Raw genomic sequence first — 23289 nt, forward strand, 5'->3', positions numbered from 1 at the left:
TTCGTTTTTAGAAACAGGATACATTTCTTTTCAAATGTATAGAATAACTGATTAATTAATGATCTTGTGACCTGTTCAATAATAACTAACATAACTAATTAACGTTTTTGACTATATATGCGGGTAAAAGTGTGTACACATTCAAAAACGAAACGTGATTGTAGTAAGGAACAAGATCATGCAGTTTCGATATCGCACGTGGCCAATCGCACATGCACTAATTAAAAAAAATGACCTTCTCCTTTCACATAATTATGTTATTCTAACTATGCTCCTAGCAGTTTGGCTTTTGTGGATCTAATATATGGTATTTAAATTAGAACTATAATGAATGGAGAAAAAAACCAACACAACGCATCTTTTAAATAGCAAATATAGAGGCTAATGTAATATTTCTGAAATATGCGATTAGAAATTTACAATGTAATATAAATCCGTGGTGTAACTGTATGTACTCTAGCAAAACATATACACCTTTTAAATGCCACAGCAATGTAAATATTACATAACATGAAGAAATAAAAATAAAAGACAAATTAGTATAACTCCTCCGGTATGAGACGACTACCGAGTTTTATCAAATACAGTTATTAGAAGAGTAACCTCCCTTTAAGAAATATGGCAGCTAGAAATCCTGGAGTAGAATTTGGTAGGTTATTTGTATTTTATGATGGTTATTGATATTGACAGCTGCTGATGTCAATGTAATTTACAAAGAATAGCATTTCTCAATAACTTGATTTTAACCAAGTGCACTTGTTTTGATTTAATTGTTTTGGAAGTTTGCCATGTTTATCTTTTATTGGATTGTAACCTTTTTGACAGTTTGACCTAGTCCAGTATATTAGACGTTACAGGCTTGTTATAGTTTTTGTCGGTCAAGCCTGACGTCTAATAGTTATTGCTCAAAAACGCATAGCATCATAAAAAAATGAAAAATTGTCTATAATCTTGCCTTTCAAGCTTTATTCAAAAGCTTATCTTCTTTTCTTTCAATTTCATGCTCAATCACACACAAAAACTCTCAATGAATGTACTTATCAATTTAAAATATAATATAAACATCAATCTATTTTTGTCTATCAGCCATACTGGTTAAGCAAGGTGCTTTACAGATTGATTCCAAATTTTTGAACGGAAAAATATATTCGAACACACTGACGGTGCATGTGCAATTATTTCGTTAAAAAAATATTCCGTTAAATTGTTCTGACTCAGTTAAACGCTTGCATTTGAATTAGCCAATCAGATTTCGCGCACTTTACGGCCGCCATTTGTTTATCGGCTGTAAAAGAAATTTAAATACATGAGAGGATTTAATCATGATTTTTCGGATGTGACAGTTTAATTATTTTGACAAAAGGTATTTATTTTTTAGTTTTGTTCATAAATAGGTCAAAAATTATGTAAATACACGCTGTCTTCATTGTTTTTCGTTCCGCCCGATTTTCTGTCGGAACATGCTATGGGTTTTTGAGCAATTTCGATATGATGTTGCTTTGCCCAGAAGCAAAAATATCTCAAAGCGACGTCATATTTATAGGACTAAGTTTGACCTAGTTCTGTTTTTACATTTTTGCAAACAAGTACACTTACAGTAGACCTACTGAATACTCCCTTTATTATAATTGTGTACTTATTGGGGCAAAATCATGTTAATCAGTTCGACACTCAATGCTTGATGACGATCCTTTTAGTCATTATAAGCTGTAACTAGCCCAACAAATTGTGCGCTTTAGGGCTTTTTAGCTCACCTGTCACAAAGTGACAGGGTGAGCTTTTGTGATCGCTTTTCGTCCGGCGTCCGTCCGGCGTCCGTAAACTTTTGCTTTAAATGACATCTCCTCATAAACCACTGAGCCAATTTCATCCAAACTTCACAGGAATGTTCCTTTGGTGGTCACCTTTAAAAATTGTTCAAAGAATTTAATTCCATGCAGAACTCTGGTTGCCATGGCAACCGAAAGAAAAATCTTTAAATATCTTCTTTTAAACAACCCTAAGAGCTAGAGCTTAGATATTTGGCATGAAACATCTTCTAATGAGTGTCTACCAAGTTTGTTCAGATAAAAGCCCTGGGGTCAAAATTGGCCCCGCCCCAGGGGGGGTCATTGATTTTCCCTATATGCGTATAGTAAAAACTTAAAAAATCTTCTTTTAAAGAACCGTAAGAGCTAGAGCTAAGATATTTGGCATGGAACATCTTCTAGTGAGTGTCTACTTAGTTTGTTCAAATAAAAGCCCTGGGGTCAAAATTGGCCTCGCCCTAGGGGGTCATTGATTTTCCCTATATGCATATAGTAAAAACTTAAAAAATCTTCTTTTAATGAACTGTAAGAGCTAGAGCTTAGATATTTGGCATGAAACATCTTCTAGTGAATGTCTACCAAGTTTGTTCAAATAAAAGCCCAGGGGTCAAAATTGGCCCCGCCCCAGGGGGTCATTGATTTTCCCTATATGCATATAGTAAAAACTTAAAAAATCTTCTTTTAAAGAACCCAAAGAGCTAGAGCTAAGATATTTGGCATAAAACATCTTCTAGTAAATGTCTACCAAGTTTGTTCAAATAAAAGCCCTGGGGTCAAAATTGGCCCCGCCCTGGCGGGTCATTGATTTTCCCTATATGCATATAGTAAAAACTTAAAAAATCTTCTTTTAAAGAACTGTAAGAGCTAGAGCTTAGATATTTGGCATGAAACATCTTCTAGTGAATGTCTACCAAGTTTGTTCAAATAAAAGCCCTGGGGTCCAAATTGGCCCCGCCCCAGGGGGTCATTTATTTTCCCTATATGCATATAGTAAAAACTTAAAAAATCTTCTTTTAAAGAACCGAAAGCGCTAGAGCTAAGATATTTAGCATGAAACATCTTCTAGTGAATGTCTACCAAGTTTGTTCAAATAAAAGCCCTGGGGTCTAAATTGGCCCGGCCCCGGGGGGTCATTGATTTGCCCTATATGCATATAGTAAAAACTTAAAAAATCTTCTTTTAAAGAACCGTAAGAGCTAGAGCTTAGATATTTGGCATGAAACATTTTCTAGTGAATGTCTACCAAGTTTGTTCAAATAAAAGCCCTGGGGTCAAAATTGGCCCCGCCCCAGGGGGTCATTGATTTTCCCTATATGCATATAGTAAAAACTTAAAAAATCTTCTTTTAAAGAACCCAAAGAGCTAGAGCTAAGATATTTAGCATGAGACATGTTCTAATGGGTGTCTACCAAGTATGTTCAAATAAAAGCCCTGGGGTCAAAACTGGCCCCGCCCCGGGGGTCATTGATTTTCCTTATATGTGTATAGCAAAAACTTAAAAATCTTCTTTGAAAAAACCCAAATAGCTAGAGTTTAGATATTAAGCATGAAACATCTTTAAGTAAATATCTACAAAGTTTGTTCAAATAAAAGCCCAGGGGTCAAAACTGGCCCTGCCCTAGGGGTGTCATTGTTTTTAACTATATGCGTATAGTAAAAACTTAAAAAATCTTCTTTTAAAAAACCTAATGAGCTAGAACTTAGATGTTTTGCATGAAACATCTTCTTATGGGTGTCTACCAAGTCTGTTCAAATAAACAAATAAAACCCTTTGGGTAAAAATTGGGCGGGGGGGGGGGGGGCTATATACAGGTGAGAGACCTCAGGGCCATCATGGCCCTCTTGTTTTGTATATTCGGTGGTCGCCCTTCGCCTTCGGTAAAGACAGACATCTATGAAATATCAGATTATAAAATCGGTCTGTCTTGCCGTCGAAATATTGAGACTAAGCTGTAACATGAAAGTATCACACTCAGCTAGAGCTCTGACTGGTAACATATAGGAAAGAGTTCCCATCATAATAAATTTCCACAAATGGCAAGCAAACATGTCCCGTACAAAAGCAGTACCCGTATTTCTTGTTTTAATGCTTGATTTTTACTTGCATTCTTTAAATATTATAAGATATCAAATTATACAGATCATGTGTGTCATTTCATCAGTAGGTACAAAAAGTTTTCATTTAAAATCGCTTTTACCTGTGTGTTATCAAAACATGACATTGTCAACATTGGGTGATTCTGTCGTTGTGTGTATATGCAAAAATACTTGCATATAAGGCCTGTAAAACTTTAAGTGTTCAATTCACGAATTCGAAAACCTAGCTAAACGCCATTTTCCGGTACTTTCTGTACATAGCTCTGGGGAATTTACCTAATGGAGTGTAATAGCGAACTTTATGCTTTCGGCCTTTTTTAAAATTAAATTGAAATAAAACAGTTATTTCTTTAATATAAGAAAATAATTAAATATCATTGTATGAATAATTCCATACAAAAGATAAAATAAAAGCACAAGTTTATGCAGAAAATAACCTTATTTATTATGGAAGATTCCACTACAGCTGTTTGAATTCTATTGATTTTCATTATAAACAATTTATTTTTTGAATAATTTGCAATAGATATTAAATGAATATTTATAATTTTCAAAAACATCAGTTTTTTTCACCTTAAAAGGTTAAATAATGATAGAAAAATAGAAATATCTCGTAAATGTGTTATGCACTTCATTTGGTGTAATTCCCCAGAGCTAAAACCGTAACGTACCGGAAAACGGTGTTTAGCTATGTTTTCAAAAAGGTCAATAAACCAATTGTGATGAGATAAGTGGGCAATACACTGAAAACTTATTTTAATATCAGAATTTTTCCCTACTTGGATCCCTATATTACCGGACAAAATATGATGTTTTTTCGCTGTAACTTTTGTTTAAAATAATAAAAAGAATAGATTTTACCCAAATAATTTTGGGTTTTTATAACACGTAAACATTATATTATCAAACATGAAATTTGACCGTAGAAATGTGTCTTTAAAGTAGGGCATTATAAGAGAAAAAAATCGTGAAGACAGCTCAATTTACCGGACATTGTGTTTCAAAATTTTTTGAAGTTGTGAATTTAAATAAACCTTTAAATAATCAGCAAGGAAACTATGACTTTTGAATGGCAAGGTTAAGATATTGGAAGAACTAAGTTGACTTTTACAAAGATGCCATATATAGGGTGTTATTGAAATTAACACTATTAACGATTCAAACTCAATGTATTGATTCTTCATGACCCTTAAACGTATGAAATATTTTGATATTCAAATGGAATTCTGCTCTTTGTTATAAAGTTTCCTTTTGGTCATCATGTAGCATGTAACAAAAGCCATAATCTATTTTTATTTACTTTTCAGTAATTTCCTCCCATGGGCGTAACTTTTTTCCTTATATGTTTTTTAATTTGCATTTCTTTGTAAAAGACAACAAGATACTGTTTGGACGAAATATAAAATTACTTTTATCATTAACATAATGTTACGATTGTCTCCTGAGATAATGTTGAGAAGAATTAAGAGACAATGTTCAGAAGAATTAAAAGTAAACTTATCTAAAATAACCATTAAAGGCCTCAATATTAGGGCATGCGCAGAACAGATTATTCCCCCGCATGACCAGGCCATGAAATAACTAGTTCACAAAAGGGCATATCATAGAAAATGAAAAGATTAACCTGAGAGTGGTTTTGTTGTTATTTACTTTGAAATAAAAAGAGTGTGTACGATTTAGACCGGATGATTTTTTAATCGAAGCAAAAATTAAAGCACTATTGGGCAGGAATAGATTTTGTCCAGTAAACTGATTTTCCGGTAAACATGAAGGATTACAGTATCTTACCATATGAAGCTTTAATGAAATCTGCATTAGAAGTATTACTTATTTTACCCAGGAGTATGACAAGATGACCTGTACAAATATATGTCTTTATTTTTTATTATAATTCATAATGTAAATTAATAAACAGGGCCAAAAAAACCTTTTTTGTAGAGGCCGAATATAGGCTGCTTCCCAAACCAAACTAACCTCTTTTTTTCTCCCAATTTGGTCCTCAAAATTCCCCAGTCTTTTGAAATTTCCCATAGAATTTAGATCAAAATTAAACGATGGTGTTAAATTAAGGTGTCTTACTGCCTTATTAATGTTTCCCAGTGCTTTTTGCTTTTCTATTTTGAAGAACTTGTTAAAAGTTTGTGTTAAATTTGAGACCCCTTTTCCCAAAGTATGCAAAAATCACCCATATTTTCCCCATGAAAAAGGCTGAGGCCCCTTCCCCAAAAATGGTTTTTTGGTCCTGATAAGGAAAACTGATTTAATATCAAAAACTAATACACCATGTTAACTTACTTTTGTATAATTTTATATGCCTGCAAGAATTTCGGGCATATTATGTTATACCCCCTGGCGTCCATCTGTCCATCCGTTAACTAACGTTCCATTTGGCCCACAGTGTTCAAACTTCATATTATGATTGTCCATATTAGGTAGAAGACCCCTATTGATTTTGGGATCACAAGGTCAAAGATCAAGGTCCCTATTACCTTAAAACTGAAAACGGTTTCCAGAGCATAACTTAAGTTCCATTTGGCCCACAGTGTTCAAACTTCATAGGATGATTGCCCATATTGTGTAGAAGACCCCTATTGATTTTGGGGTCACAAGGTCAAAGGTCAAGGTCACTATCACTGTAAAACTAAAAACAGTTTCCGAAGCATAGCTTAAGTTCCATTTGGCCCACAGTGTTCAAATGTCCATATTGGGTAGAATAACCCTATTGATGTTGGGGTCATGAGGCCAAAGGTCAAGGTAACTATTACTTTCAAACTGAAAACATTTTCCGGAACATAACTTAAGTTTCATTTGGCCCACAGTGTTCAAACTTCATAGGATGATTGTTCATATTGGGTAGAACACCCCTACAGATTATGGGGTCACAGGGTTAAAGGTCAAGGTCACTATGACCTTAAAACTGAAAACCGTTTCCGGAGCATAACTTAATTTGGCCCACAATATTCAAACTTCATAGGAGGATTGCTATTCGAAAGAGGTAATACTTTATTTAATTCCCATGTCTTACAAATGCTTCATCCTTACTAAAAAAAAACAACAACACACTTTCGGGCATATAATGCTCCGCCTAGCGGTGCTCTTGTTGATCTTTAGGATAACTAGTTTGGTTAACATCATCATTTTTTATCATTAAATTATGTATCAGACCGTGTAATATTGCTACATGTATGTATCTAAAAATTTATGTCATGTTTTAAGTAAGTAATTTATGATTACATAATTTTATTGAATTTTTTTACAGATCCAGCCTGGATACAGAATGTAAACATTAACTTGCCAGCAACAAAACGAAGAGCAGAACAGTTAGGTCTTAGAAGAACTGTCAAAAAACAGTGGCAGGTAGGGATATGTCTTTTTCCTTTAACAAAACCGACATGTTGAGTTATTCTAATATGACCTTGACCTTTAATTGACCTTGCCTGTCAATGTAAAATTATTGAAATCTGCTTCAGTTGTCATTACAGATTTGATTCATACTTGGACAAAAGAACACATATGACATAACCAACAAGTTGAATTATTTTTATAAAATCATGACTTTTAATTGACCTTGACCTTCAAGATCAAATTGTTTTAATTTGCTACATTATCATTACTTTATTATTTATTTACAGACTTGATTCATACTTGGACAAAGAACACATGTTACAAAACTGAATTATTCTATTATGACTTTGACCTATAATTGACCCATACCATCAAGGTCAAATTGTTATACCCCACAAACAAAGTTTAGGGGGGGGGTATATAGGAGTCAGCTTGATGGTCCATCGGTCAGTCCACATCATGGTTTCCGGATGATAACTAGAGTTTAGAATGAGGTATTGTAATCAAACTTGGTATATAGCAACCTTATGTGGAGACTCCGGTTGGTATTGCATTTGGACCCCCTGGGGTTAAGGTCACCATTACCAAAAATAGAAAAATTGTTTCCAGATAATAACTAGAGTTAGGAATGAGATATTGTTATCAAACTTGGTGTATAGCAAGCTTATATGAAGACCCGGGTTGGTATTGCATTTGGACCCCCTGGGGTCAAGGTCAAGGACACTGTTACTAAAAAAGACAAAAAAAAACCAAAATGGTTTCCGGACAATAATTAGAGTTAGGAATGAGATATTGTAATCAAACTTGGTGTATAGGAAGCTTATATGAAGACCTGGGTTGGTATTGCATTTTGACCCCCTTGGGTCAAGGTCAAGGTCACCATTACTAAAAATAAAAAAAATGGTTTCTGGACAATAACGGGAGTTAGGAATGAGATATTGTAATCAAACTTTGTGTACAGCAAGCTTATTTAAAGACCCCAGTTGGGTTTACAATTAATTGAAATATTTCACAGTGAGTTAATAGCTTGTGTTCAAATTTTTCTTCAGACTACTTATTTTTCAAAAGGTCAAAGTTGCCAGTGGGGGTATTAATCACCTTCAGTGATAGGTCTAGTTGAAATTTACTTGAATTGTCATATCTTTGTAATTTATTTGTGGATTTAATTCATTCTTGGACAAAGAGCACTTATGACAAAACTAACATTATGAATTTATGATTAATTCAAATGTGACCTTGACCTTTGAATGACCTGGCTTGATTGTCAATGTCAAATATGAAATTTGATTTTTTTTTGTACAAGAATTTTGTGTTTTTGATGAGTACTATTTACTAGTATAGTATTCTTCCTCTGATGTGTTTGACTTTAGAAACAAGAAGAAAGTCGAGGGTGGACTCTGCAAGGCAGTGGCTCTTGTTGTTTGTAGGGGAAAAAACATAATTTTATTTTAGGCCTTAATTAAGTACACATCTTGGGAAAGTATTGATTCATATATATATATATCTTATATTTATGTACAAAAAGCAAAACCTTTCATGGTAGAAAATAGACAAAGCTATAATTATAATGATTTATTTGTGATGTTTACTGCAAACAGAAATGTAAATCAAGTTTTAAATTGTAATAACTAGTTATTTATATATCTGTTATATATTTCTGTATATTTTAAAGACTAATATACCCAGCAATTTAGGGAAAATGGACTGTAATATACATTAACGCATTTACAACATTTACCCCAGGTCACCAGGCTACTTTAATCAAGCAGCAGCTTCCATTATGATATTAAGGAATTACACTACCCTCTCACATACCCATTTTATACCAGTGTCAGCTTAAGTAATGTAAAGTAAATTTCTTAAAGGCCCATTATCCTTTTATTATATGCCCGAAAGGGCATGTTATACCCCCTGGCGTCCGTCTGTCTGTCTGTCCGTACCAAAATTTGATGTTTATGAGGCAAATCAGCTCATAAACACCACCTGGACCAACATCCATAAGCAAAATAAGCTCATAAAAACAAAAAAAATAGCTCTTAATTTGAATTTTATGAGTTTTTGTTCTTTATTTAACTACGGAATGAAGCTCATAATAATCAAATGTTTGCTCGTCCTTCCGTCCGTCCGTTAGCAATTTGGTTTCCGGAGCATAAAAACTTAAGTTCCATTTGGCCCACAATGTTCAAACTTCATAGGATGATTGTCCATATTGGGTAGAAGACCCCTATTGATTTTGGGGTCAAAAGGTCAAGGTCACTATGACCTTAAAACTGAAAACAGTTTCCGGAGCATAACTTAAGTCTATTCGACCCACAATGTTCAAACTTCATAGGATGATTGTCCATATTGGGTAAAAGACCCCTATTGATTTTGGGGTCACAAGGTCAAAGATCAAGGTCACTATTACCTTGATACTGAAAACAGTTTCCGGAGCATAACTTAAGTTCCAATTGACCCACAATGTTCAAACTTCATAGGATCATTGTCCATATTGGGTAGAAGACCCCTATTGATTTTGGGGTCACAAGGTCAAAGGTCAAGGTCACTATTACCTTGATACTGGAAACAGTTTCCGGAGCATAACTTAAGTTCCATTTGGCCTACATTGTTCAAACTTCATAGGATGATTGTCCATATTGGGTAGAAGACCCCTATTGATTTTAGGGTCAAAAGGTCAGGGGTCAAGGTCACTATATCCTTAAAACTGAAAACAGTTTCTGGAGCATAACTTAAGTTCCATTTGGCCCACAATATTCAAACTTCATAGGATGATTGTCCATATTGGGCAAAAGACCCCTATTGATTTTGGGGTCACTAGGTCAAAGGTCAAGGTCACAATAACCTTAAAAGCAAAAACAGTTTCCTGAGCATAACGTAAGTTCCATTTGGCCCACAATATTCAGACTTCATTGGATGATTGTCCATATTGGGTAGAAGACCCTTATTGATTTTGGGGTCACAAGGTCAAAGTCACTTTTACCTTAATACTGAAAACAGTTTCTGGAGCATAACGTAAGTTCCATTTGGCCCACAATATTCAAACTTCATAGGATGATTGTCCATATTGGGTAGAAGACCCCTATTGATTTTGAGGTCACAAGGTCAAAGTCACTTTTACCTTAGTACTGAAAACAGTTTCTAGAGCATAATTAAAGTTCCAGTTGGCCCACAATATTCAAACTTCTTAGGATGATTGTCCATATAAGGTAGAAGACCCCTATTGATTTTGGGGTCACAAGGTCAAAGGTTAAGGTCATTATTAATAACTTGAGTATTAATCAACCTACAGCTGTAAAATTTTATAGGATGAACAGGGATTTCCCATGTCTTACAAATACTTCATCCTTACTAAAAAAAAAACACTTTGGGCATATAATGCACCGCCTAGCGGTGCTCTTGTTTTTATTTCTTAAAACTTTTTAATTTTGGTGTATTCAAAAAGTTACTCATTGGCCAATTACATGAACCATCTTTTTCATCTGTTGCTTTTTGATAATAGTTAAAGTACAGTTATAGTAAATAAGTATTTTGTATAGAACTCAAAAAAACTACTTTGTTTACATTTCTCTACTTTTAGTACAGATTATTTTACATTTGTCACTCCTTTCTTCAGGTAACAAGCATCTAACATTCTCTACATTCATTATTATACCCCCGCACAACAAAGTTGTAAGGGGGGTATACTGGAATCAGCTTGTCCGTCCGGCCGTCCGTCGGTTTTTTCTTGTCCGCCCAATAACTTAAGATTCCTTTGACCCTTAGTCTTCATATGTGGCATGGAGGTTAGTCATGAGTAGTAGATGACCCCTATTGATTTTGAGGTCACCAGGTTAAAGGTCAAGGTCACAGGGGCCTTGACTTCAAAAAGCTTGTCCGCCCAATAACTTAAGATTCCTTTGACCTACAGTCTTCATATTTGGCATGGAGGTTAATCATGATTAGTAGATGAACCCTATTGATTTTGAGGTCACCAGGTTAAAGGTCAAGGTCACAGGGGCCTTGACTTCAAAAAGCTTGTCCGCCCAATAACTTTAGATTCCTTTGACCCTTAGTCTTCATATTTGGCATGGAGGTTAGTCATAATTAGTAGATGACCCCTTTTGATTTTTAGGTAAAAGGTCAAGGTCACACGGGCCTTGACTTCAAAAAGCTTGTCCGCCCAATAACTTAAGATTCCTTTGACCTACAGTCTTCATATTTGGCATGGAGGTTAGTCATAATTAGTAGATGACCCCTATTGATTTTGAGGTCACCAGGTTAAAGGTCAAGGTCACAGGCGCCTGACTTCAAAAAGCTTGTCCACCCAATAAGTTAAGATTCCTTTGACCCTTAGTCTTCATATTTGGCATGGAGGTTAGTCATGATTAGTAGATGACCCCTATTGATTTTGAGGTCACCAGGTGAAAGGTCAAGGTCACAGGGGCCTTGACTTCAAAAAGCTTGTCCGCCCAATAACTTAAGATTCCTTTGACCCATAGTCTTCATATTTGGCATGGAGGTTAGTCATGATTAGTAGATGACCCCTATTGATTTTGAGGTCACCAGGTCAAAGATCAAGGTCACAGGGGCCATGACTTCTAAAAGCTTGTCCGCCCAATAACTTAAGATTCTTTGACCCACAGTCTTCATATTTGGCATGGAGGTTAGTCATGATTAGTAGTTGACCCCTATTGACTTTGAGGTCACTGGATCAAAGGTCAAGGTCATAGGGACTTTGACTTCAAAAAGTTTGTCCACCCATTAACTTAAGATTCCTTTGACCCACAGTCTTCATATTTGGCATGGATGTTGATCATGACTATAAGGTGAGCCCTATTGATTTTGAGGTCACTGGGTCAAAGGTCAAGGTCACAGGGACCTTGACAAAAAAAAGCTTTTCTTCTCAATTGCTAAAGAATGTCCTGTCCGCAAATGTATTGATTTTGACATTTTCACATTTGAAGCATGTAGAATACATAACTTAGCAATGCACTGGCTTAGTAACCTCAGATTTGGCAGGGAGGTTGTCCTTGAGCTCTAAATGGCCACTGTTGATTCTGACAAAGTGGTATGCGGGGGTATTCACGCCATGATAGTGGCAGTTCTAGTTTAAACATTATAAAATTCAATTTTGCCCTTTTGTTTGCTCAGGGCTTTCTTAAGTAGTAAAAAATTTATTCGTTTCTGAGGCATAATGTCACTTTAATAAAAGAAAGTAGCATTGATATGCATCTCCATCCAGAACCCCAAAAAAAGAGCAAAAATTGTCTGTGATTGATTTTATGGTCCTTTTGTTTGCAATTTCCATTTGGTAAATGGATGTTTGGGAAAAACCTGATTATACAAAAGTATTTGTCACTGTTTCATCATTATAATGATATATATTTATACAGGCAGCATGGGAGTTACGCGCTGTGTCATGTATAGATCTAACAACTCTAGCAGGGGATGATACTCTTGCCAATGTCAACAGACTCTGCTTCAAGGCTAAGAATCCTGTACGACCAGATCTTTTGAAGGCCATGGATATGGCCGATGCAGGTATTGTAAGATTGACTATTCAAAGGATAGGGAGAGCTTTTGTACTTAACCAATCGTTAATGTTGGTTTTTGTGTCACACTTTGGTTGTTTTTGTGTTAAAGTTGGTATCTCCCAAACTACTGAAGGGAATGATGGGTTGATACTTCACACACTTATACGAGAGGCTAGCCTAACATAAAAGAAGGTCACTGTCCAAGGTCCGTAACTCTAACCTGAACATTAACAGAATTATAGCCCTTTGAACTTAGAAAATTCAACATTTTTTCAGGCTTTGCTCAAGTACTGAGAATAGTTGAACATACTGTTCTACTGACAGATGTATCATTTTTTTATTGAATTAAATGTTTGTTTTGAAAGAGTTGTATGTGTTGGTGTTGACATTTTTACCCACCCTTAATATTATAGTGAATTTTCCATGTTCTTGTCATGAGCACATGAATAAAAATAAAAAAATATGTTTTATTTATCTGTTGTTCAGAATAATATTTGCGTCTTACAATCTCATTAAAAAGTCCAAAAAATCTACAACAGCTCCAAACAAAAGTTACATTATGTGCGCTATGGTTTTACTTTTAATGTAATTATGAATATACATGCTCTAAAACCAATGGAAATGTAAACATAAACCAAAGTTACACACACTTCATGGATTTTTATCAAGAAAATATAACTTAAACTTAATCATAGGAAGTTTCAGACTATTTCCTTTTGACATTAGTTCAAAAATGTACATTCTCATTTACAGGTCTAACAGTTGGAGCAGTATGTGTTTACCCAAGTCGTGTATCTGATGCCATAAACTCGTTGAAAGCCGCTGGCGGGAGCCATATTCCAGTAGCTTCTGGTGAGTTTTGAATAACTGGGTGCAAAATGTCTGTATCTAAAGGTCTTACCTTCTTTATTAATTTTATACTTTATAAAAGCAGATTTATATTTTTTTCTGGAATATTTTATTTTGTTTATGCACTGTTTTCATGTATGTTAAATGATAGAAACATTATGTGTTTCACCTTTTTCAAAATATGACCATTAGATTATGGAAACATGATAATTTCAATGTTTTTTTTTAATTCTATAAAAATATTTTATTAGATATATTTCTATACTCTTTATAATTTTTAAGAAATTGACAGGTATGTAAACTGTAAAGTACATGTGAAAATGAACTACGCAGTATTTCAAACTGTTAAACATCACACCAAACAAGCTTTTATTTGCGTAGGTTTAAAAGTTCAAAGTATCATTATTTACGCAAATAAAAGTAAAGCATATTTTAAAGTACAAAGTGTAATTATATATACATGTATTTCAGTTGCCACGGGTTTCCCGACTGGTCAGACACCTTTAAAGACACGCCTTGAGGAAATCCGCATGGCTGTTGAAGATGGAGCTCGTGAAATTGATATTGTTATTAACAGACAGATGGCACTCACTGGAGATTGGAAAGGTCAGTTGATATATATATGTAACAATTCGAAGGTTGATCGCAAAACTGTTGTAAGTCCTTGTGTTACTGTATATACTGAAGTTTTGTTGTCAACGCTCAAACTGTCATGGAAGCTGAATTTTTTATCATTGTCCTTTTTTTTGTTGATATTTAAAATGTTTATAACAGTAAATTTGTTGTAATCATTATCCATTGTTTTATTAATGTTGATATTTAAAGTGTTAATAGTAGTAAAGGTTCTGTTAATGTTGTTCATTGTTTATTAACATTTAAATTGTTGATAGAAGTAAAAAGTTTGTGTTCAGTATATGTGATATTTTGTCTGAATGCTTTTATGGACGATAAATTACAGGTCAAGTTCAAACAAAGGTCATCTAGCAGAAAAATGAGGTCAAAGTAAAAAAAAAATTCTTTCAAAAGATTGTGGACATAATAATCTTAAATCTGCCATTGCTTTAACTACCTCTTGATTTTTTGACATTCTTTTGCACATCTATAATATCAAAATAACTAACAGTAACTGACTAGCCGGCATTAAATGTAAGAAAACTCCATTTTACCAAAACAGTTTTCCATTCTAAGGATAAAAGAGATATAGTAGAAACTTATTGTTACAAAAATTTCAGTTTAAACAATACATGGAAATGTCTGCTCTTATTTCTGTGAAAAATATATCTTGTTCTTTGCACGTTTATACTACCATATAATATATAATATTGTTAAATAATACTATAACATGAAATCTATGTCAGGTGTGGTCTTTGTTTGATATCATATTACTATTGGTGTATTTGTGTTTATTGTTGTAACACAATCTGTCTGGGTAGGATCCAGATTCTATTCTTGTCTTGGTAGGTACCAGATTCTATTCTTGTAAGGGTAGGAACCAGATTCTATTTTTGTCCGGGTAGGAACCAGATTCTATTCCTGTCTGGGTGGGAACCAGATTCTATTCTTGTTAAAGTAGGAACCAGATTCTATTCTTGCCAGGATAGGGACCAGATTATATTCTTGTCTTGGTAGGAACCAGATTCTATTCTTGTCTGGGTAGGAACCAGATTCTATTCTAGTCTGGATAGGAACCAGATTCTATTTTTGGCTGGGTAGGTACCAGATTCTATTCTTATCTGGATAGGTACCAGATTCTATTCTTGTCTGGGTAGGAACCAGATTCTATTATTGTCTGGATAGGAACCAGATTCTATTCTTGTCTGGGTAGGAACCAAATTCTATTCTTGTAAGGGTTAAGGAACCAGATTCTATTCTTGCCAGGATAGGAACGAGATTCTATTTTTGTCTTGGTAGGAACCAGATTCTGTTCTTGTCTGGGTAGGAACCAGATTCTATTCTTGTCTTGCTAGGAACCAGATTCTATTCTTGTCTGGGTAGGAACCAGATTCTATTCTAGTCTGGATAGGAACCAGATTCTATTTTTGTCTGGGTAGGAACCAGATTCTATTCTTGTCTGGATAGGTACCAGATTCTATTCTTGTCTGGGTAGGAACCAGATTCTATTCTTGTCTGGATAGGAACCAGATTCTATTCTTGTCTGGGTAGGAACCAAATTCTATTCTTGTTAGGGTAGGAACCAGATTCTATTCTTGCCAGGATAGGGACGAGATTCTATTCTTGTCTGGGTAGGAACCAGATTCTATTATTGTCTGGATAGGAACCAGATTCTATTCTAGTCTGGATAGGAACCAGATTCTATTTATGTCTGGGTAGGAACCAGATTCTATTCTTGCCAGGATAGGGACGAGATTCTATTTTTGTCTTGGTAGGAACCAGATTCTGTTCTTGCCTGGGTAGGAACCAGATTCTATTCTTGTCTTGGTAGGAACCAGATTCTATTCTTGTCTGGGTGGGAACCAGATTCTATTCTAGTCTGGGTGGGAACCAGATTCTACTCTTGTTTTGGAAGGAACCAGATTCTGTTCTAGCCAGGATAGGTACCAGATTCTATTTTTGTCTGGGTAGGAACCAGATTCTATTATTGTCTGGATAGGAACCAGATTCTATTCTAGTCTGGGTAGGAACCCATTTCTATTCTTGTAAGGGTAGGAACCAGATTCTATTCTTGCCAGGATAGGGACGAGATTCTATTTTTGTCTTGGTAGGAACCAGATTCTGTTCTTGCCTGGGTAGGAACCAGATTGGTAGGAACCAGATTCTATTCTTGTCTGAGTGGGAACCAGATTCTATTCTTGTCTGGGTGGGAACCAGATTCTATTCTTGTCAGGGTAGAAACCAGATTCTATTTTTGTCAGGGTAGCAACCAGATTCTTTTCTGCCATATTAACTATCGTTGAGTGAACTTGTCATCATTTTTATTTTGACTGCTTAAACACAACAGTTTGTACTTCACTGAAATTTCCACTGTACAAACTTCTGCCCTTTCCATTAATTTTCTAAATTATGATTAAATTAATAATTCTAAATAAGTTTTGTTACTTGGTGTATTCACACAAAGTGATGCATAACAGTGATCGGAATGAGTAGATGTTTAATTAAATACCAAGTTCTAGACATATGCTGATAATTATAATGAAATAGTTATATTGATAAGAAAAAAGTATTGCCAGTGGTTGTGCTATCGTTATATCTCGTGTAGGCTGTTGCTTGGGCAACTTCTCAACAACATTTAAAGTTTGTCTTGTCCAAATCATTTGATGCTGTTTTATTATACCCCAATTTATGCAGATATTTTTCATACTCTTATATGTATATATGCTGTTATATGTATATCACAAGTTTTGTAGATATTTTATGCTGATACATGTATATGACAATTTATGCAGATATTTAATGCTCTTAAGGGGACTCCACTGAGGTTTAAAAGCCTAAAAACATAACAACAAAAACATTCGGATTTCTTACATAAATTAGCTGGGAGACTTTAAACAGAAATATATGCAAAGATAGTTAAGAAATATATTTTGAAATAAATTGAAATTCGTATTTTTATGCTTTCCTTAGCCCGATTTGAGTGAAAAGCATTTAAACGCTTTTCATTTTGGGTCATTTTTTTACAATTTGAATAATTATTCTGGAAAAACGAAATGCGCGAATGATCTGAAATTTTGCATAAAGATTAGTGGTCTAAACCTACATCAAATGGTCCATTTATCTGGAAAAAAATTTTCAGTCCCATCATGTGAAAAAACCTCAGTGGAGTCCCTTTAAATGTATATCACAAGTTATGCAGTATTTTATGCTGTTATATATTTATTACAATTTATGCAGACTGGTATATTTTTACTGTAATATGTACATCAAAAATCATGCAGATATTTTTATGCTGTTTGGTAAATGTATTTCAAAACTTATGCAAATATTTAATGGTGCTTTACATGTATCTATTTCACAATTCATGCAGATATTTAATGGTGTTATATGTACATCTATATCAAAATTTATGCAAATACTTGATGATTTTGTATGTGTATCAAATATAATACAAACATTATATGGTGTTATCTGTTCTTGTATACCATAAATAATGTAGATATGTTATATGTATTGTTTAGGTGTTTATGAGGAGGTTAAGCTAATGAGAGAGGCATGTGGTGAGGCACACATGAAGACAATTCTAGCTACAGGAGAACTGGGAAGTCTTGCCAATATCCACAAGGCCAGTATGGTGTGTATGATGGCAGGTAAGGTGCTCAAGTCTATATTGTAGCTTTTTACTTTCTTTTCTGGCAATAGTAAGGAATATTACAATATAGAACTGTATCTTAACAGGGGGAAAATGTCAGAGCAGCTTACTGGGTAGCTCAGTTGGTATAGCTGCCGTAATGTGTTCTGAGAGCCCGTGCCTGCTACTTACTTTTTTTATCAGCAATAAGAAATGTTACTGTAAAATTGTTTGTAAATAGGGGAGAAAAAATGTCAGAGTATCTGGCTGGGTAGCTCAGTATGTAGAACTGCAATGTTCTGACAGTCCCTGGTTCAAGTCCTGCTAATGCTGCATATTTTGCAGATCCTCTGTCAGATATTTAAGTAACCATATTACAAAAAAATTAGTACAGGAGAATTTTTAGGAATCATTTTAACCTTTAGGAGGCAAGAATGTTGACCGGATAACATGTATAAAAACTTTCACAGCAAGCATCTGAAAATGTCTCCTTTACAATTTATATTTTTCATGGAGCTCATATGGCCAAAGATATCATAATTTGTTTGTACATTTTAGGAGCTGACTTCATTAAAACATCAACAGGTAAAGAAGGTGTGAATGCTATATTGATGGTGGCTCTGGTCATGGTAAGGGCCATCAGAGAGTACTTTGAGAGAACTGGTCATAAGGTAAGCATAAATTAAACAATGGCCAAGTTGTTAAGGCATTTGTTTTTCAAAGCAGGGAGTGCAGGTTTAAGCTTCTCTGTGGTCAGTTATATTTCCTCATATTATTTAGTTCTTAAAAATGTGACATTTTCAATTTTAGTTTGACTATTTTAAGGACAGGGAGAGCTTTTTGTACTAATAAGATGTTGGCATCACACTTTGGTTAAGTTTTGTGAACGAGTCCAGGTATTTCCAAAACTACTGAAGAGAATTGGATAAAACTTTACACACTTGTTCTCTGTGATTATCTAACATGAAAGGCACAGGTCCAATAAATGATAGGCACAGGTCCAATTATTCTAAGTTACATTTTTAATGAGTTATACCCATTTTCTTACTGTTTAGCACTGAGAATAGTAGAGCGTGCTGTCGATGTCTTACAGACAGCTCTTGTTTAAAAGAATTCTACATTATTTTATCATGTTACAGGTGGGCTTTAAACCTGCTGGAGGAATAAGGTCTGCCAAGGATGCTTGTACCTGGTTATCTTTGATGAAAGAAGAGTTAGGGGATGAATGGACCACGCCCGCTTTGTTCCGGATAGGGGCAAGCAGCCTACTGATTGACATAGAACGTCAGTTGTTCCATTTTGTGTATGGAAGATATGCGGCGTCACACGAGATCCCAATGTCGTAAACACAAATGATATCTAGTCTCAAGCTTATAGATTTATGATTGAAGACCAGTCTTTAAAATCTCTTCTTTGATCGGTCAATTTTAAATTTTGGTCATGAATCAGCCAATCAGATATCAGACATTAAGACTGGTCTTCATTCTCAAATGTTATAATGCTTACTGTCTGTAACCCTTACAAAAGAGACCTCTGAATATGAAAAATTAAGATGTTTTGAATAACTATATGAACTAAAGTTGAATTCAGTTTTAAAACTTTAGAAATGCTAGCTATTTCTTACCATTAAGTATGTACAGAATGTGATTTGATGCTAGGTTCTAGTTATATATATGATATATCAATGACATTTTATGAATAAATTCCAGATCAATTACTTCTTAAGAATATATGTTTACATGATTTTAATGTAAGATATGGTGCTGAAATTTAAAGGAATTCATACAAAACAGTAATATTTTGAACAAAATTGGGCATTTTCCATTAACATTCATCTAATTACATGTTAAAACAGGTAAGAATTATATGTTGTACTTTGCAAAACATTCCATTATAAAATTATGGCAAACAACATGTAAAGATTATTTTTTGTTAAGGTAGACAACTTTGAATGTAAAAAAATCATTTTTTATGTTTTACATTGTTCCTGCCCTTGAAGTCTCATTCTATTGAATAAGAATTTTCTATTTGATATACATGGTATGTTCACGGAAAAACGGGATAACTAAAAAGAAATAGTGTTCAAAATGTTTATACATGTATGTGCTGTATTGTTTTAACAGTTGAAATAAGATTATTATGTCTGTAACATAGTATAAATGTTGCTATTTGTTCTGTACCAGTCCGGTCTGGTTATGTATTATAATGATATCAGGATATATACATGTACATACTATGTACATTATGTTTTCAGTTTTAAATGATACGGCTGTTATTGACTTAAATCACAAGTATAGAGCCATACCATTCTGCATCACCATGCTTTTGACCAGGCTATATACTGTAGACTGGTTTATTTTATAATTATGATACTCAATTTTTTTGCATTTACAATGGACAATTCAGATTAGATATTTAAGCAGAATGGGTCTAGTATAATACATTGTATTTTACCACGGATAAGGTTTAAGTTTTGAAGTAACTAGTGATATGTTTACACACTATTCACTCTGCGTTTAAACCATCTAAAAGGTATCAGATTATAAGACTAATGTAAATGTAAGAAACCTTTACACTTAAAGTTAAATGAGCCGTGTCATGACAAAACCAACATAATGGGTTTGCGACCAGCATAGATCCAGACCAGCCTGCGCAGTCTGATCAGGATCCATGCTGTTCGCTTACAAACCCTATTACAAGTAGGGAAACTGATAGCGAACAGCATGGATCCTGATCAGACTGCGTGGATGGTCTGGATCCATGCTGGTCGCAAACCCATTATGTTGGTTTTGTCATGACACGGCTCAAATGAAAGTGATCAAGGCCAATAATAGATTGTTTGAACATTATGTCATAAAATAAGGAATGTATATAAATATGTCATATGACTTTCTTTTCATTAAAACATGGGGGACAATACTGATAAATTAGGAGTATAGATTATTAATCAGTTTCCCCATACATTCAATCAGTGCCAATGTTTAATCAACAAATAACACCTCTCAGGTTGCTAGTCTTTATTTGTTCAAGCTACAAAAGTCCAGATTAAATTTCAGAGAGATAATTGATATAGCTTATGAACTGTAAAAATATTCGCAAAATTTCCTGTTTTCATGTTGTAACAAAAAAACATCTGATGTATTTTTATAGATAAATTGAGGTTTTGTATACATTCATACATTCAAATAAATTTCTATGTCAAGTCAGTGCCATAGGCTTGATTAAGTTGGTTTTTTTTTGTAATCTGTACACTTGAAAAAATTTTTTTTACTTTTGAGAACATTTCCTTATTTGTCAAACATTGGCAAGAATCTGAAAGCTTGCTGCTTTAATAGCATTGTTAACTACTAAGAAATATCATGGTGACTGACTAATAAGTCACCCAGATAAGTCATTAAGGTAATATCCATGTTTTTTCCAGTAATTCCCTCCTTATTTTTTGTTTTTATTCTTGTTTTTTTTTTTTTATCATGCAGATGTATTATATCATTCTCAAAAAAATAAAAAGGAATCTCGCTTTTGGTGTAAAGATATCACATATTCATTGCCTGATCTTTTTATAATATAATTGAGCCGTGTCACGACAAAACCAACATAATGGGTTTGCGACCAGCATGCATCCAGACCAGCCTGTGCATCCGCGCAGTCTGATCAGGATCCATGCTGTTCGCTATCAGTTTCTCTACTTGTTAAAGAGTTGGTAAGCGAACAGCATGGATCCGGATCAGACTGCGCTGATGCGCAGGCTGGTCTGGATCCATGCTGGTCGCAAATGCATTACATTGGTTTTGTCGTGACGCGGCTCATTTATATTGTTTTAGATCTTTCCATATCAGTGACAAAGAAACATAGAATTATTTTACCTGAAAAAGAAACTGAACTGATTTAACAATAATATGGTGTTTTTATTCAAACCAAGGTAATCATGGCTTTTAAAGTCTTCATGTTGTTCTACACATGTGCTTACTTGTGCTTGAAATGTAATAATTGCCAGGATGCCATGTCAGATACCATGGTTGTATTGTCACCTGATATTTTACTCCAGTGTATTTCAATAAATGTCATTTTTTGTGACTTATGAAATCAGACATGTAAAGAAGTCAGAAAAATCAGTCAAGAAATGAGACAAATAAAGAAATCACACAAATAATTAAAGACATAAGACAAGTCAATCGACACATCAAACAGATCAATTAAAAAAGCAGATAAGTAAATCAAGAAATCTGACAAATCGAGAAATATGACAAATCAAGACATAAGACATTAATTAAAGACACCAGACAAGTCAAGACATGTGACAAATTGGTCAAGAAATCAGACAAATCAATCAAGACATCAGAAAAAATCAATGAAGAAATCAGACAAATAGGTCAAGAAATCAGACAAATCAATCAAGACATTTGGAAAAATCAATCAAGAAATCAGACAAATAGGTCAAGAAATCAGACAAATCAATCAAGACATCTTACAAATCAAGACATTAGACATATCAAGACATCAAATAAGTAAATCAAGTAATCTGACAAAAAATCAGGCAAGTCACTTTGTGCTTGATAAAAAATCATGTAAGTTTACTCGTAAATTCTGTTGTTGTTTTTTTCAATAATGTAAAAAGTTGTTTTGTATGTGTTCCAGATAATATCAGATGGCATTTTTGAAAATGTTGTTCATAATGGTTTTAGAAAAACAAATCTTAACCTACGGGTATGTAGTGCTGTACAAATTAAAACTTGCCACTTTAAACTTTGTTTAAGCAAACCTTTTTACAATAATTGCAGGATAGAGGCAAGATGCTAACAATGCAAAAGTTTAATGTTGTTTTTACAAATGAATCATACAAAAGTCAGAAGTTTTTCTTTATCTAGAAATGTATTTTGTTTGCTAGATCTTGTTAAAGAATGAATATTGATTTTGATTTGATGTATAATTACAATAATATAATGTGATTTTATTGTATAGAAGGAATTTATAGAAGGCTACAATTTATGTGATTTTGCTTGAATTAAAGTATTATATACTTATTGTGTTATGAGATATATAATTATGTAGATGGAATAAAAAACTTAAATGAAAATTGTGTTCTGTGTAACATGTTGTTTTCCTTCAATTAAACTTTCCAATGGTTCAGTGTACAAATGTATCGTTATTCTAGGCTTTGTTTCTCTGGTAAAGGTTTCGGCCAAAAGCTTTTGGCCATTGGCCACAAAGTTAATAAACAGTTAAACCTAAAGAATATTTACATTTCCTTTGGAATATAGTGAAAAATAATTGTATACAGTAGGGGTTGCAAGTTCGGACACTTGTAGTCTAACTGTGGAAATCAGGACCGACTTGATTGGCTTTAACTAGTGGGCCTTTCGCGTAAGACTGAAAAAAAAAGAAATATCGAGATCGCATGCATTTGCGCTTTATTTCTATACACATTATCAAACTT

At 34.1% G+C, this 23289-nt stretch overlaps 1 protein-coding gene and 1 long non-coding RNA gene across 2 annotated transcripts; both read left to right on the forward strand.

Moving 5' to 3' along the window:
- Positions 1-520: 520 nt before the first annotated feature.
- LOC132720438 (deoxyribose-phosphate aldolase-like) lies at positions 521-20469 on the forward strand. Its single transcript, XM_060704586.1, has 8 exons — positions 521-649; positions 7165-7262; positions 12623-12770; positions 13517-13615; positions 14084-14218; positions 17746-17874; positions 18414-18526; positions 18995-20469. The coding sequence occupies exons 1-8, from the start codon at positions 619-621 to the stop codon at positions 19199-19201; spliced, it is 960 nt and encodes a 319-aa protein (XP_060560569.1). The 5' UTR covers positions 521-618; the 3' UTR covers positions 19202-20469.
- A 1044-nt stretch (positions 20470-21513) lies between these two features.
- LOC132720437 (uncharacterized) lies at positions 21514-22320 on the forward strand. Its single transcript, XR_009624346.1, has 2 exons — positions 21514-22224; positions 22289-22320. It is a non-coding gene; the product is annotated as an uncharacterized LOC132720437 (long non-coding RNA).
- Positions 22321-23289: the final 969 nt, after the last annotated feature.

Source organism: Ruditapes philippinarum, unplaced genomic scaffold (genome assembly GCF_026571515.1).
Source record: "Ruditapes philippinarum isolate M1 unplaced genomic scaffold, ASM2657151v2 ctg7954_1_1_1_1, whole genome shotgun sequence".
In the NCBI taxonomy this organism is placed as follows: domain Eukaryota; kingdom Metazoa; phylum Mollusca; class Bivalvia; order Venerida; family Veneridae; genus Ruditapes; species Ruditapes philippinarum.